The following is a 16,458-nucleotide window of genomic DNA, read 5'->3' on the forward strand; positions in this document are numbered from 1 at the left end:
GAACACTGCTGCACACATGCTGGACTAGGAGGTACCTCAGTGTAGTTCTCCAAAAGAGCATATAGCAGAAAATCAAATGATTTTTTATACAACTTTGTTCGAAATAAAAAGGTCATCATAGTCAACAGGTAAAAATACTCCGTCCGTTCCTTCTTATTGTTGTTTTAATATTATTTACACATAATAAGAAAACTAGTAAATTTCGTTACTTTTGATGAAATCATTTCTTTTTCTATTATACCCTTAACTTTTTATTATCTTGTTCTATCTACTTATCCCTTTGCAATATTGACAAAATAATAGTTAATGTTGCATTAAAATTTAAAAACAACAAATAAATATGAAAGAATTCTTCTGCAGAAGCGACACTTAAAAAGGAATGAGGATTGGAGAGGGAGTATGACCATGAAGCACGGATGCGGACACTAACACGCCGACACAACTAATAATTTGAAAAAGTCACATAATACAATGTAATTACAAGTGTCGGTGTCGTATCGGACACGCCTAATCCGAGGAGTGTCCGTGCTTCATAGGAGTATGATGCACTTACATGTCTCTCACCACCGTCGTTCATAAGAACTGTTGGACCATTTTGATGTCTCTCATTGTCGGACGGTATTCAGTGCCATGTGATTCTACCATTGATTGATATCTCTTGCCGAAAATCCCCCCTCTTAAAGCAAAACTGTATCTCAAATTGGAGACTTTCTCTTTAATATTCTTAAATCTCTCTCTTTTTTCTGTTTTTTAACATCAAGAGACATAGTTTCAACCACTTCAAGTTTCCTCTGAATATGAGCCCCGGTTAAAATGTGTCAGTCCTCTAGAAGAAGCTTTCCAAATTATTTTCCTGATCTCATACAGGAGCATAGAAGGACCTTACAAGGTTCCTTGGAGACAATAACTCCCTTTGAGGAACAATATGTTGCTGTTTTGATCATGCCTGAAGGATCTGTTCATGGTTATAGTTGGATTATACATGGTGTACATGAGTTAGCTAAACTGATAGAGGATTCTGTGCCTCAAGTTCCACTTGATGATCATTCAACTACTTCCAACTTCCTTGCACCGATATTGGTATAAAGATATAGTGTGAGTGCTTGAGTGTATTTTCTTTGCTTTTGAAGATATATGCTTCTTATATGTACTCTTTGAGAAAGTATGTCATGTTTGAGTGCAATCTTTTGGTCTTGGAAGTGCTGAAAAAATTTGCTATTTATAGAGAAGGTTGGACTTTTTGAATCTTGGACAACAAACCAAAGTATATTTGTTAAATTTCCTTTTATCAAGTGTGGAATTCAGAGCCTTGAAGGACAAGTTGCATAGTTCTGATGTATGAGTCTCAACCATTGTTCTGATGTCTTGATTTGAACTTGATTCTCAAGTATATGACTCAATTTTAGGTTCTGATGAATTAATTCTGATGTGAGGAATTTTGGTAAACAAAAAATGGACGCATCAGGAAGTTATGTGGATAATGTGTTAAAATCCTTCATTTGGAGCTTGTTGGGTCTCAACATTTTCAATTCCTCCCACAAATGAATCAATGAAAGAATAACAGATTAACCATCAGCGGAACAAACTCACTAACTGGTTTTTGTATTTGAACAAACTTTGTTGTTTTCGTCTCTTTCTTTCATGGGTGTTTGTGTTAAAATATTCATGAATATAGCGTGGAAATAACTAATAAGATCATGTCGGTTTATTTTAATTCGGTGATCAAAATGGATACTACATTACGAGGAGAGAAATGCTAGGGATACTCTCTTTTCAACACTCTCTTCAACACTCATTCTCTTATTGGATGAACCCAATGCATGACCCACCACTTTTAGTGGGACCCATTTCCAAAGTGTAAGATCCACCATGCTTTAAACCAATAATAAGAAGGTGAGTGGGGGAGAGAGTGTTGAATAGAGAGTGTTGAAAAGAGAGTGTTGCTAGCATTACTCGAGGAGAGAAACTAAATTGGGAGCAAAGAAAAAATAATATAATTTTATAAAAATCATGTGAAAGCTAGTTTCTTACACAAAATGGAAGAATTTAAAAATAAGAGTTTCAGAAACTAAATTCCATTGTATGATCCTCCAATCACAATCACATGAGACTCTTCAACATGCAGTGCATCCTTCAATGAATGGGCAATAATTTACCATATTACTGATGCTAGCGAAAAAATTAAAAGTATCATTAGAATTTGTAATTCATAGATCATTGAGTATTAACTTTAGTATCACTATTTTCTCAAAAAAAAAAAAAAAAAAACTTTAGTATCACTATAGAAACAAAATTTGGTCCAAAAATTTGATAGATTGTTCTACATATGCGTATTCAATAAAAAAAAATATATTCAATATTAAATTAATTCTTTTTTTTTCCGAAGGAATATTAAATTAATTCTTTTAAGAATTACATGAACATATTATCAATAATTTTGCAGCAAAAAATTAAGAAGAGTGATATTCAAAGATTAGTATGTGGAGGTTTCAGCTAATATGGCATCTACAACTTCGTGTCTTTATAATTCTATTGTAGTTTTTACCTGGTGTGATTTTTTCAAAATAACCAATGATTAGTTTTCTTTAACGTCTTAACTTATCTTTCTAGAAGACTACTACATATGTTTACTTTATTGCCTTTTTCAGCTATGGAAGCATCCATGACAAAAAAACTTGCACGTTTATCACGTAACAAGTCAAAGGTCCTAACTCCTAAGATATAAGATCGGTGTTTTATTTTTGTGAAATTGAAGCAATTGTGAGTTGTAATGGCAACAATGGGTGGTGAGACTTTGATGAAGGCCCATCTAGCCATGGCATTCTTACAGCTTTTCAATGGTGGATACCATGTCATTACTAAGGTGGCCCTTAACGCTGGAGTCAACCAATTAGTCTTCTGCTTCTATAGAGATCTCATTGCCCTCCTCATTATTTCTCCCATTGCTTTCTTCAAAGAAAGGTAAGCAAGCTATCTTCCATTACTTACTCTTTCTTGGACGGTAACCATTATTTACTTATTTACTTATTTAACTAATATGGATATTATCGTGGTATAATGACTGGTTCGGTATATCGACATGTGAGTGTCGTGTATATTGTCTGTCTAAGAATTGTTAACAATATAGAGAATCAAATAGAAAAGAGAACAAAGGAGGCTAAGGTTTCAATAAAATACAATTAGCATGACTTATTCTAGTAAGAGTTACAAGATAATATAGAGTAATACATGATGGATTAAACTTTTTTTAATAATGATAAATGTTAGTATGTTAATTATTATGTTAGATTTTTCTCCTTGTCAGAACTTGAACTTTGGACCTCCAGCTCCCTACCCTTTAACTCCAACCGATTGAGCTACCCAACCCCCCACCAAATGGACCAGACTGAGATATAACCTCAAAATATCCTAACATAGAAAATCATATATGCATGTATTAAACTATCCGGTGGAAAGACCCGCTTCTTTGTATGGGTGTCCATGTGTAATTATTTGCTATTTTTCTGATGGTGCCTTCTGTATATTGGCACCATTGACTTTGTAACTGTTTTTGGTGTTCTCTTTCAGCACGTCTTATGCGGGAAGAATTACTGTTGTTAGTAATGCATTTCATTTTGGCTTGTTAAAAAAAAAAACTATCTATGCTACAACTGTTCCATAAAAAATCACATCTAATATGAGATCATTTAACACCAAATTCATCTTAATGGTTTGACCCCATGTTTTGTACTGCTGTACACTTTTATTTTGAGATAGAAAGTTTCTTAATTATATACAATGTGACTATAGACAGACAAGACCACCCATTACTAAGCAGCTATTCATGTCATTCTTCTTTCTTGGATTAATTGGGTAAGGTCCTTGCTATAGCATCTCATGTCCTTTTTTTCTTAAATACTAATGACATGCTAGTGATACATTTTCATTGTTAATTTATGATCAGGATATTTGGCAGCCAGGTGTTGTTTCTTTATGGTTTAGGTTATACAAATCCAACTTATGCCTCTGCCTTACAGCCTTCTATTCCTGTCTTTACCTTTCTACTTGCTGTCATCATGGGGTCAGCTTCACTCTTATCAATTTCTACTTTCAGTCTTTTATGTATTTCTTATGAATGTATCAAAAACAATTGATTATTAGTCAATTTTTTTGTAGAACACATAGGCACAAATGCACATTCATAATTGTAGTGCAGAAATCTCTACATGAATAAAATTATCCCAATACACTTATGCATTAAGCAATGACACATTTTAATAATCTTATGTTATGTCTGCAGTGTAGAAAGAGTGAATCTGCAGAGTTTTGAAGGTCTGACAAAGGTTGGAGGGACTGTTATATGTGTTTCTGGTGCCATATTTATGGCTTTGTACCGCGGTCCATCGTTGATAGGATATAACGAACCAGTGATCATACCACATAATGAAATAATTGTCAGTGGTCAGCCAGAGCCTTTTGGTTTTGGATGGTTGATTACTGGTTTACTGAATCTTGGATTAGAAAATTTCAAACTTGGAGTTATGTTCTTGATAGGTAACTGCACATTCATGGCTGCTTTCCTAGCCATTCAGGTATCTATCTTTTTTGTTAAATCCATTAAGTGACTGTTGATATCAATGGCAAGTTTAACTTATTTCCAATAACTAATTGTTTTCAGGCGCAGGTACTAAAAAAGTATCCTGCATATCTATCAGTGACAGCATTTTCATTCTTCTTTGGCGTTGTACTAATGGCGATAGTCTCCTTATTCACGACTAATTTGTCATCTGACTGGATTTTGACACAATCAGAAATACTTGCGGTTGTTTATGCTGTGAGTCTATGATTTTAAATCAATATAATGAACCATTATCAGCCATTTCTGTTGTAGATCATTTTGTCCATTTCACTGTCTTGCTTGGCTAATTTTAGAGAACAAAATCCTCAAAATCACTAAGCAAATTTCTTTGAAACATTCACAGGCAATAAGGCATGTTCTAGTTTATTTCTATTAATTAAGCAAGAATGCATATTAAGAGTGTTGCTGAAAATTGTATTTAGGTAAATACGTCCCAAGGAAGTGAACAGAGAAATGAAAACTACTAGAGTAAAACAACTTCAGTTTTTTTTCCTAAAGGATGAAAATCTTGATATTATTATCCTATGTTCCAACAGATACTTATTAGAAGTATCTTCTAATAGATAATTTAGTGATTTTTAACGTGTGGATTGTGACATATTGTTCTTATTTGTTCAGGGAACTATTACATCTGCCATTAATTATGCAGTCATGTGTTGGAGCAACAAGATATTAGGGCCAACTCTGGTTGCCCTTTACATTCCACTTCAACCTGGATTTGCTGCCATATTGTCTCAGATATTCCTTGGAAGTCCAATTTACTTGGGAAGGTATAGTATAGTATAGCTCCTTTTACTTCTGATTATTGATTGATTCATGCTCTCTATTCTAACTTGACTTAATGACCACTAAGCTATACGCTATGTTCAAAAACGAATTGTGCAAGATAGGACTTAATAAGATGCCTTAGCTAGTTAAACTTGCACCTTTCCTTGATAAACAACTTAACGAAGCACTTATAGCATAAGTGTGTATCATATTAAAAAGGCTTATGTTAAACTATTTCTATAACAAAAGATAAAATAAAGTCAAATTGTTTTCATTTAACCTAAGTTGTTTTCATAAGTTTTGGAAAGCTTATGAAAATAAGCTGACAACAACTTATGGACATGTCATTAGATGTTCGGATAAGCTCTCTCAAATAATCTCACAAATGCTTATGTCCGTAGATAAGCTCAAATATGCCAATCTAAACAGACCCTTAATCAAGTTCTTCTGCTTTCTATAGCATTCATTCTGAATTATGTTACCAAGAAATTTCTTATTGGTTCATTTTTATTCTCCATGTGACAACAGTATCATAGGGGGGTCTTTGATCATTGCTGGTCTCTTTGGTGTTACCTGGGCATCTTATAAAGAAAGACAGGCAACTCTTGAAATTTCTTCTCATGACTCTTGGGTTTCTGAACCACTTATTCATGAAAAAAGTGCACACCAAAGAGATCATATATTTCCGGGGTCCTCCAGTGCATCCACAGCCGCAAGATCATGTGGTTAAAAGATAAATCATATAATATCGGCGGCTCAGTGCACGAGGTTTCCACCAAGTGGAGTTTGGGAAGAGTAATTGTACACAGCCTTACCTCTACAAGCAGAGAAATAAGTTTTTTTCAGGATTTGAATGTGTGATTTCTAGATCACAAGACATAAACCTTGTAATTGTACAAAGGCTCGACCTCATAAACCTTGTCATTGTACAAAGACTCGCCCTCTAAATCATAAAATGCAATCTATGTTGAATGTTGTTTTAGGATAAATGTCAGTGTTAATTGTTAAATGCAGTTTTTTTTGTTGAGGTTATTGTTGAATGCAATGTTATAATCTACCTAGAGGGTAGCATCCTCATAATAGGACAAAACTATCTGCATTTCAATCCATTTTCTTCCTGTAACCTATTTTATTTTAGGACAAAACTTAGTGATATTTCCTTGTATTTTCCATATGGTTTTTAACTAAACTTATTCATGATTTCATTAAATCCATAATTTTCTCAGTTTGTTATTATAACAAAAAAAAAAAATATTTAGTTAAAAATCATACAAAAAACATCTAAGGAATTGCACCTAAGTTTTGTATTTTATTTTATTTAGTTAAATTTTATCCCGAAAAACAAGTAAACTTGAGAAAAATTACTTAAGCATAACTTTTTTTTAAAACGGCCAACACTACTAACTAGTTGTTAAGTTATTATTTTCTCCTTCCCGAAAGTTTGATCCTCGGTTTATCAATTCCTCTAACCCTTTGCTCAAACCAAATGAGTTATTCATCCGCCCTTATTAGTAACTCAATATGAGATACTAATACACACAAGATTGCCTCATATGAAAGCAGAATTTCGCCCAATATTTACAAGGGTTTGACAGAAGTAGTAACAATACCAACATGTGGCTGTCAAGATATATACAGCTTGGTTAATTTGTTAAATTTATTTTGGTTATGGTTCACTAACATGCTTTAATTTTGATGTTAAGGTTGCCATTTATACTTCTTTTTCTTCACTCGGATTATATATATATGCTAACCTGATATTATCAGAATTGTGGCTTAGGGGCGCAAAACTAGAATCCCTGATACCTTGCAAGCAAGTTCACATGCTTCTTTAGGGGCCCAAGCAAAGCAAGGGGAAATCCATTACACTAAATATTTATAGGTAAAATTAAAAACAAGAGATTTTTGAAACTTAAGCATTCCCTCGAATCAAATAAGGAGAATCTATTATTACTTCATTACCGACAAAAATAATAGAATCCAATAATGTTCAGTATCTCAAGAGTTCAAAATAGATCACAAAAATCTTTTGTTGTATAATAATACAATTTCAAATGTCAAGAGAGAAGAAATGTTATTTACGTAATTAACAAACATAATGAGCAGGATTGGAGTAAAACATATCACTAGAAATAGAATTTATATCCCTAATATAGTTCTTATCTGATTGGGGGGATGCCTTGCCAACGCCCTGGGATCTGGATAGCCATTCTTGGGTTCCATAATAGCCTTATAAATAAGCTCATAAGCTTCACCCAGTGACCTGGCCACGCCTATAGAAGCTTCAGACCGCAACCTTGGAACCTGTATTTGCTCAAACTCAGGCAGGGAACTTTCACTTCCCAAAATAAGACCAAACAGAGCTTTCAAGCTCTCTGATAGAACGGCTGGACTTGTGTCTTCCAGTTCAGCCAGTGGGGTACCAACTTCATTGTCCCCATCCTTATGGATTGAATTATGGAAGTGGGGCATCTTTTCTGATAAATTACATCTTCTCAAGATTGCATCAGCTTCTTTCTCGACAAGAACACGCAATTGATTATCTATCATTGTTCCAAGCCTTTTCACATACTCATCAGCAACCTCATATCCAGATAGAGGTTGTTGAATAGCACTCAAGCAGTTAATGAGAAAAATCTTTGAGGGTGTCTCACTAGTCTGCAAAAACACGTCATAGGTTAAGACAGGTCTGCAAAATCTATGAGGGTGTCTCACTAGTCTGCAAAAATCTTTGAGGGTGTCTCACTAGTCTTACAGAAGCAAAAAGTTCTTACAGGAACAAATCAGTAAACTTCAGAGATTGATCATGTCATGTTCCCACATGCTGTAAGTTTTTCCATTAATTTGTTCCACTTTATTTGTCAGTCCAATTACACATCATTAATTATTGTGGTCTTATGTTTTATTTGGACATGGATCAACGAACTTTATATGTTGATCAACATGATTTTACATTTACACCATAATACACCGTAAAGCTCCCGCATACGCAGGGTCCGGGAAGGGGTCCCACCATTTTGGTGTATTGTTTCTTTAAAAAAAAAAAACAATAAAATTATAGATCTATTTCAATTTTATTCTCTTGATTCCAAATTAATTTTTTTACTTAATTTCTAGCATGACTAATTTTAAAGTGGGACCTGGACTCATGCAGCCAAATACCATATATATTGCAGTTCATTGCAACATCTTTTGTTGATAAAGTGGGAATAATAAATTACTAAAATGCACACAAATAATGGTCGTATCAAAAGCTGAAATGCATTAAATAATAAAATATTAAAATCCTACAAAAAGCAAAAATGTATAACAACCCAAAAGAGAAGGAAAAACAAGTGTTCCTTTTAGAAAAGAGAGGAAGAACAGACCAGTGATGATGAAGCAGTGCGGCTATTTGACAAGATTGCGTCAACTGATGATTTAGTTAGTTGACCAGAGTCGGAGCTCATCCTACTTCTTCTTGATGAGTTTCCAACTCCCTTTGACTTGTGTGCCTCTGCTGCTTGTTCACACATCTGCAACAAGTAGGAAGCAAAAGCTATGATATCCACTGATTTCATTGAAAATACAGCCAGTTGATTTCTAAAATGAATAGCCAGTATCCTAGAACTGTCTTTTTAAATTGGATGTTTTAGAGATCCTTGAGGTCAGAACTAAAGCATCGAGTTCAGAGATTATGTAAGCATGAGTTATTAAATCAGCAAGCAAGAACGAACAATATTGCCCAAAAATACTTCAAGGAATGTCATGTATGCAACAGATTTAAAATAGTGCAAACAGATAATTTAGCTCAGAATTTTTTAAAATAATAGCAATATTTTGCAACACCTTTGCAAATATTTTGCATCATCTAGATAGCTACCAAGTTGAGAAACCATTAAGTAACCCTAAGATATAACATAGGTCAATTTTAAATAAGGTTCACATTTTCACATCATTTTCTTTAATGACTACACTGAATGGTATTGCACTCAAATCCAGGAATCAGATTAAAAAACACAAACCTGAATTATTGGATCCAATATAGCAGATATAACCGGATCAAAAACAGGTTTTTGGCCAGAAGCAGGAATCATCATGCTGTTGTAGTTCTCAATTATTTCAAGAAGTACAGACACTCCTTCTCTTACAGCCGGGGGAGGAGAAAGATCAACAGCAACAAGTGGGGGATATCGTAAAAGCTTTTCCCCACGGCCTTTCAAAATATCAAAAAATGTTTTTTGAGCAGCATCTTTCAGAGACCATAGCGTGTTACAAAGAGCAGTTTCTTGCCCAAGTAAATCTGAGATCTACAAAACCATAAGAAGTAGTCAAGATTAATAAAATTAAGGATTACTAATATAGGGGGGGAAAATAGAGACGACAACTCACGGTGTAGCAGTAAAACTGAAGTGTATTACTGAGTTTATAGGAGACTATAAGACTTGGTTGTGACTGTAAAACTTGTTCAACTCTCACTTTAAACGGCCGACATACTCCTTCGAAAATTCTATCAAGAACAAACATCAAGTCAATTTCTGTCTTGCTAGATCCATTCTCAAAGTTATTGGAGAGTTGCTTTGCGGTTGGTCTGGTATCAACGATCGCATCTGGATCAAGTAATACAAGTACAAGTTCTCGTTCAGATGCCAAGGCCTGCAAGCAGAAATAAATATATATGAATAAAAACGGTTAAAATATTTGAAAACATATCTCCTGATATTTGGATTGCATCTTAGTAATTTAGATATGTTAAATTAAAAATTAGATAAACAAATAAATAGGGGGTAGAAAGATGGCGGGAATCATTCTGAATCCAAAATATATTGTGTGAAAGGAGAAATCCTTTGTGAAAGGGAAACCCTAGGACAAGAGCTCTCTCTTATGTTTTCAATCATTCATTCAACAAAACTGTTCTTTCTTTTAAGTAATTTTTCATTTCTCTCTCTTGGTTAGTAACAACAACCAAGGAGTCTAGTATTCGTATAAATAACGGATAGTACTCAAGTCTTTTGCATAAAAACCATTATCACAATTCAAAAAAAGTTTTTATTCTTCCCCTTTCCTCCTGTATCTAGTACCCTACATCTTAAATATAAACCATGCTAGCAAAGAAGCATTCATCCATAAGGCTTTCATGACAAACCTGATGCAGCCAGCCTAACATATCACCAACATATCGTAAAGGGTCATGGGCATGCACTTCAATAGGCCGAGGCATTCCACCAGGTCCTCCACGTGTAAGAGCACTTATAAATCGTCTAAATAGTGCATTGTGTCTCATATTGGCTACCTGCAGAATTAGTAAGAAAATTATTATGCTCAAGTAAGTGATGGTAAAGACAATTGAAGTTTCAATTTGACAACAAAACATTCTTTAGATTTTATTATCAACATGAGTTTCACTAGCAATTATTTTATCATAGTCACCAATAGATGGTGCACCGTTGTCCATGATAACAGATAATAATATGTACTAGAATATGAAATATCACAACTGAAATATGGAACCAAAACTAGAACGGTTAATATTTCAATTAAGTTATTAAATCCATTGAGAAATTACCTCTTCTGCACAATACTTGAAAAGAACAGATCTTTCCCTGAGGTAGCGTACAGCTGTTTTCAGAAGCTCACCGACTTCTGGATTGTCAGTGTCACCCAGTTTTCTACATTCAGCCTGAACCCACCTAGATGTAAAGACTATAAGTAATTATACATATCATCAAACTAGTCGATCAACAAGGTAGTTAAAATCAAGATTGTACTCATAATTGGTGAGGGCAAGTAAAATCATAAAATGTGAAATGATATGATTCTAAAAAAACCATAATGTATATTCATAAAATTCATATATATATGTGTGTGTGAAAATAATAAGACTTTCTTGATTTCTTCCAAGTACATGGAGTTTAGGCCATACAGCCCAATGCCTCCAATGGCTAAAGAAGTAAAAACAAAATTGAATTGAATTGAGCCCACAACCCAATATTACTTTCTCCCCACTTTCCAACCCTAGCAGCCCCTTCGACCAAAAATAAATTAGGAGCCACAATCTCACACAACAACAAGAAGAGGCGGAACTTGGATAGACAATACATAGGAGAGGGAGAGGGAGAGAGAGAGAGAGAGAGAGAGAGAGAGAGCTGAATAGAGACTTTTGCACAACAAGTGAGAAGAGGAACTGCGGTGGAACTTACGCGCAAGGTGAAAGAAGAGACTGCGGGTAGGGTTTTCTGTGCAACCCGATCGCAAAATGGTTGCAAATCTGAGATGCAGAATTGCAAAATATCGAAGATTCCACTGATTATTGATTGCGATTTTCCCAGGTGATTTCACTGACTCAATGCAGAAAACGATTTTGCATGAGATCTGAATAGCACATGGCAAAATAAACTGTTCATGAGGTAAACTGTGATTGTGACTACCATGCCGATCAGATCTCAATAGAAAGACACAACTTGTAAGAACTTTAAGAATATCAAATGAAAAATATCTATCTTTGGCATTTATATCAACAATAAGTACAAAGATAAAAATTCACACTTCACGCACGTGTGTGTGCGTATCACATGGATGAAAAACAAAGCATACTCTAGCTATATGATGCTGAAGTAGATGATTCTTCACCTGCATAGGCGCTCATAAGCTCCTTCTTGATACACCGCCATCATATCCATTAGCTCTAAACCAGCACGCTGCAAATGAAATTCCCGAGTTTAGTAAAAGTTGCCATTTTATTTTAAGCTGATAAAGTAGAAGGTAAGTATGGGAAAAACTTCTGCCTGAACAAGATCAATACAAAGCCAAAACTTTGATGCGGAAGGAACATACAACAATTGTTGACCAGAAACAATAGACACAGCTGCTTCAATAATTTATAAAACAACCAAACCTTATCCCACTAGGTGTGATTGGCTACCTAGACAAAAAAATAAAAAATAGAACAACCTGGTGCTATAGAGCTCATTCAATAGCAGGGTACAGGGAAGGGTCGGACCTATTGCTGATCTATTGTAGTTAATAGTTATCCTTATCTTATATTCGCAAGAGGCTGATTCCACGATTTGAACCCATGATCTCGAGTCACATGACAGAAACAATGTGACACTTGCAGAAATCATATGTGGAGTTAGCCTCTTGCAAATATAAGGTAAGGTTGCCATAATTCTCTAACATGTATTAAGTTCAAGGATGACCTCCTTAACTAAATATCTCTTAATGATTCGTCGTATAGTTTTTCTTGATCGCCGTGTACCTCTAACTATTAGACTCTCCACCACCAGGCCAACTCTCATCCCAACTGGTGCTTTTATGGGTCTTCGCCACACATTTCCAAACCACAAAGGACAATACTCTACCATATTTCCTATAATGGCCACCATCCCGACTTTCTCTCAAGTAATTGCATTCGTAATCCTTTCTTCTCTGGTATGACCCCTCATCCGCTCGAACGTTTTCATCTTTGTGACACTTTTTTGTTGGCTCATTACAATACAACCTAATATTCAATCTCATACAACATTGGAAGTCGTATAGTTGTGCAGTAAAGTTTTACTTTATTATTGAGTGGTGTTTATCCTTCAACAATTTGTATATTAAATAAATTTCAATATATACTTGTCCCTTTTTATACGACTCCTTTCAAATTTTTAAATGCATTAATTCTTTCTTTACCAAAATACACCTAATTACTTTAGGTCTTCTTTTGTAGCTAGTACTATGATGGGAAGATTAATTAATTCTCCCTTTTAAAGGGAAAACTTTGAAAAACAATACAAATTGTAAAGAAATTTAATACTGCGACCATTTCTTTTTAATTTCCGTAATTGAGCCAGCGGGGCCCTCTATTTAAGGACGGAGATGGTATCAAGTAACATAAATATGCAAACCTCTAAAAGAATCTAGCCAACAGGGTCATATATTTAGGGACGGAGATAGTATCAAGCAACAGTAGTATGCTATTCTCAAGAAAAGATAAAGTATTTTTTTTTCTCTGAAATTGTTTCCTGAAGTCTAATCATGAGATTCCTGCACATTAGATTACTTTTTACAGTATATTGACTTACAAATACATGTATTCTTATTTGATAATTGTGGGGGCTGATTATTTATATTTCTATTAGCCACATTAATTTAGAGTAATTTTTACAATAATAGATTGCGGACACTATCAACATAAATGTGGCCTCTTTCTGCCAGTTATCCTAGAGATCACTTGGTTGCAAGTTCACTCTATGACCTTGTGATCCTCGTTTCGAGACTGGCACTATGAAAAACAAGAAATGTACCCTCTTTCAAACCAACAATGGCTGGTAATAATGGAAGTAGTATGTGACTCAAGTAAACTTGTGACTTAGGATTTCAAATCCTAAAGTCACTATTCAGGTGATGTTATCTAACCAGTACCATTATTTCTGGCCTAAGGATTAACTGATGTGAAATCATGAATAAGAATACAGGACTTATGCAGCCATTAGACTTACCACCTTCTTCTCCAATTCTACAAGAATATCTATGGATAATCTAAATTCTAGATATAACACAAGTCTTTTTCGCAATCAACTCTAATGATATTTCAAAATTTGCGGAAATTTCCAGTCCAGCTAGCAGAACTACCACTTAACTAAACTCATAATCAAATGGACATTTTGGATCGAGAGTCCAGACTTCGGATATCAGGTTTAGAATTGCACATATAATACGGGGGATAAAGAGGACAAGAATATTACCTGATGATGTGTCCTAAGCAACACTTTACAGTTGGCGTGGATCTCTTGAACATGAGATAGTGCCTTGAAAAAGTTTTCATTCAGATCTTCGTCTCTAAGTGCATTTATCTACAGATGATCAACAATTAATTTTAAGCAAGAATATAACACACTTATTTGATTCACAAAGCCATGGGGTCGATAACAGGTAAAACATCAAACAATAATTCAAACCTCTTCAGGAGAGAGCTGATAATCACGTAAGAAACATGTCACAATCTCTTGTCTTTGCGTAGTAGTTTCAAGTTCTTGTTTGAGCCTCTCTGTGGTACTTATAATGTCACTGGTGCTAGCACTACAACTATCCAAAGCCTTTGCTATCCTGTAAAAATATAGAACCCAAAATTTTATTCAAAGATCTTTAGGCTAGAAAAATACAATCCATTCTCATTAAAAGAACAATACATGACAATTTTAACTATCAAAAGGAAACATGATATGCTATAAAGCAAAACGTAAAATCCTAACCCCAATTAAGTGCTAACCAGAACATGATTTAGAAAACTAATATTTCTAAATTTGCACTACAAAACCAAAATTGAAAGGTTATGCCAGCACCTCACACTAAATATATAAATCAAATGTCTTGACCACAAACCACACTCAGCTCTAACATGCTAGATACTATGGAACTGCATTCTGCGTAATTTAGCACGCTACTCTTAATAATTTCAGCCAAATTACCCACTATAATCCAGAGAACATCGTATTAAGTGATTTAACGTCACTATAAACATAAACAAGAGCTTTTACTAAGCACACACTACAGACTGGGCATCTTATCTTTTTTTCCAACAGTATCCTTTTTAACTTATTTCTAGCAAATGAAACATTTTTTCATCAGCGGAAAGCATCCATAATAAAAGGCATCGGGTAGAAATAGCTATGTAGTGATATAAATACAAACAATAAACAATCTCCTCTAATGCATTCCTTTACCTGCATTTTACAATCCCAGGATATAGCAATTGAAATACTTACCGTACAGTTTTTTAATTATGTTATGGACATCGTTCAACAAATCAAACATCAGCAATTTCCAAAATCAAACCTCATTCTCCTACAAACCGGTTCTAAAAATCATAATCAACTCCAATACACCGAACAAGCATTTATTGACACTTCCGCTATATCTCAAAATCATAAATTTCTACCACAAGCTTCTTTACTTGGATGGAAAATGATAAGTAAATCATGATTTCCTACTTTTATCAATTTTGAATAATTGATTCAGCGTCTATATACGTTTGAAGAAATTTGTTCCCCTAGTGACACATGACGAAATTTCACACATTTGTTTCCCGCCATATTTTCCCCACATCCGTGCAAAGTAACACATGATCTTTACTAGTTAACTAATATACAAACCTATTAACAATAAGTATTTCCTATAAAACACACATTCGACATTTCATAACCAATTACTTAAACAAAAAGTGATTAACATCCATATAATCATTTTCAGTGAAACGAATCAAAATCAAATCCAATTCAACATCACTACTAGTCACAGAAATTAACCTTCAGTTAACAACATTTCAGAATCAAATCACACACATTCACTTCTAATATCATCCAAACAAATAACGAATTACAGTTACAACTAAAAAAAACTTCAAAACATGAAACCTCACCTATCACAGCATTCCGCAAGAGAATTCACCTCATTCTCCACGCTATCCAAAGCCTAACAAATCAAATCAAACACATCGAAAATCAAATCAAACCGAACTGAAATGAACTAAACCAGATCGGATCAGAATTCAGAACCGCAAGATCAACTGAACTAACTGCATGAAGAGCAATTACCAGTTGCGCGGCATGCGAAGCATCGAGAAACTCGTGATTAATGGAGAGAGAACGCTTTTCGATGGTTGATCGGAGGTTACGGCGAGCTTGAGGAGTGTTATCGTCGTAGAAAGAAGAGAGAGTGTTGAGTGAAGATAAGAGATCTGGTGTATCGATTCGTGATTCTAGAACCTTCTTCAGTTTCCGGGAAAGTCCTGGTGCTAAACCGGCCACCGTCGTTCCCATTCTCTTTTCTTCTTCTCCGTTAGCGATTCAGATCTTTGATCTAACGAAGATGCTTCATTGGTCTGTTTTTCGTTTTGTTTGTTAGACCCGGTTCGAGGTGAACCGGTTTGTTATGTGGCGGGTTCGGTTTAATGTTCTTGTTTGGGATATTGGCCTGAGTTTAATTGGGCTTTATAAATTCGTTTTGGAGAATTTCTTATCCCAACTTTCATGTTTTTCACGCCCTCCAAAACTCAAAAATATCCTTCGATTTTCAGACTCTAGAATTTTAATAGGTTTTTCCGATAG

General features: G+C 34.7%; 2 protein-coding genes across 3 annotated transcripts; one reads left to right on the forward strand and one right to left on the reverse strand.

Moving 5' to 3' along the window:
- The first annotated feature begins 2,630 nt into the window (after nucleotides 1–2,630).
- On the forward strand, nucleotides 2,631–6,551 carry LOC11415561 (WAT1-related protein At4g19185). Of its 2 annotated transcripts, XM_003612425.4 has the most exons (7): nucleotides 2,632–2,961; nucleotides 3,790–3,852; nucleotides 3,944–4,060; nucleotides 4,280–4,571; nucleotides 4,658–4,813; nucleotides 5,237–5,388; nucleotides 5,915–6,551. In XM_003612425.4, exons 1-7 carry the CDS (start codon nucleotides 2,771–2,773, stop codon nucleotides 6,114–6,116), a joined length of 1,173 nt encoding a protein of 390 aa, XP_003612473.2. In that variant the 5' UTR covers nucleotides 2,632–2,770; the 3' UTR covers nucleotides 6,117–6,551. The 2 variants fall into 2 exon arrangements, with proteins under 2 accessions (XP_024639961.1, XP_003612473.2); XM_024784193.2 differs by lacking the exon at nucleotides 3,790–3,852 and having other exon boundaries at nucleotides 2,631–2,961.
- A 764-nt stretch (nucleotides 6,552–7,315) lies between these two features.
- On the reverse strand, nucleotides 7,316–16,236 carry LOC11415562 (conserved oligomeric Golgi complex subunit 6). The gene is made up of 11 exons (XM_003612426.4): nucleotides 15,946–16,236; nucleotides 15,771–15,823; nucleotides 14,311–14,458; nucleotides 14,098–14,205; nucleotides 11,996–12,063; nucleotides 10,932–11,055; nucleotides 10,512–10,658; nucleotides 9,758–10,021; nucleotides 9,391–9,675; nucleotides 8,755–8,901; nucleotides 7,316–8,044 (listed from the first exon to the last, which is right to left on the reverse strand). The coding sequence occupies exons 1-11, from the start codon at nucleotides 16,168–16,170 to the stop codon at nucleotides 7,526–7,528; spliced, it is 2,088 nt and encodes a 695-aa protein (XP_003612474.1). The 5' UTR covers nucleotides 16,171–16,236; the 3' UTR covers nucleotides 7,316–7,525.
- Nucleotides 16,237–16,458: the final 222 nt, after the last annotated feature.

Source organism: Medicago truncatula, chromosome 5 (assembly GCF_003473485.1).
Source record: "Medicago truncatula cultivar Jemalong A17 chromosome 5, MtrunA17r5.0-ANR, whole genome shotgun sequence".
Classification (NCBI taxonomy): Eukaryota; Viridiplantae; Streptophyta; class Magnoliopsida; order Fabales; family Fabaceae; genus Medicago; species Medicago truncatula.

Bases quoted from the DNA above. Each gene is read 5' to 3' on its own strand.
- LOC11415561 (XM_003612425.4), top strand. From the start codon at position 2,771: ATGGCAACAATGGGTGGTGAGACTTTGATGAAGGCCCATCTAGCCATG. The intron at 4,061-4,279 runs GTCAGCTTCACT...TTATGTCTGCAG, and splicing joins CTACTTGCTGTCATCATGGG to TGTAGAAAGAGTGAATCTGC. The intron at 4,814-5,236 runs GTGAGTCTATGA...TTATTTGTTCAG, and splicing joins TACTTGCGGTTGTTTATGCT to GGAACTATTACATCTGCCAT.
- LOC11415562 (XM_003612426.4), bottom strand. From the start codon at position 16,170: ATGGGAACGACGGTGGCCGGTTTAGCACCAGGACTTTCCCGGAAACTG. The intron at 15,824-15,945 runs GTAATTGCTCTT...TTGATTTGTTAG, and splicing joins CTTCGCATGCCGCGCAACTG to GCTTTGGATAGCGTGGAGAA. The intron at 9,676-9,757 runs GTGAGTTGTCGT...ATGGTTTTGTAG, and splicing joins TTCAGTTTTACTGCTACACC to ATCTCAGATTTACTTGGGCA.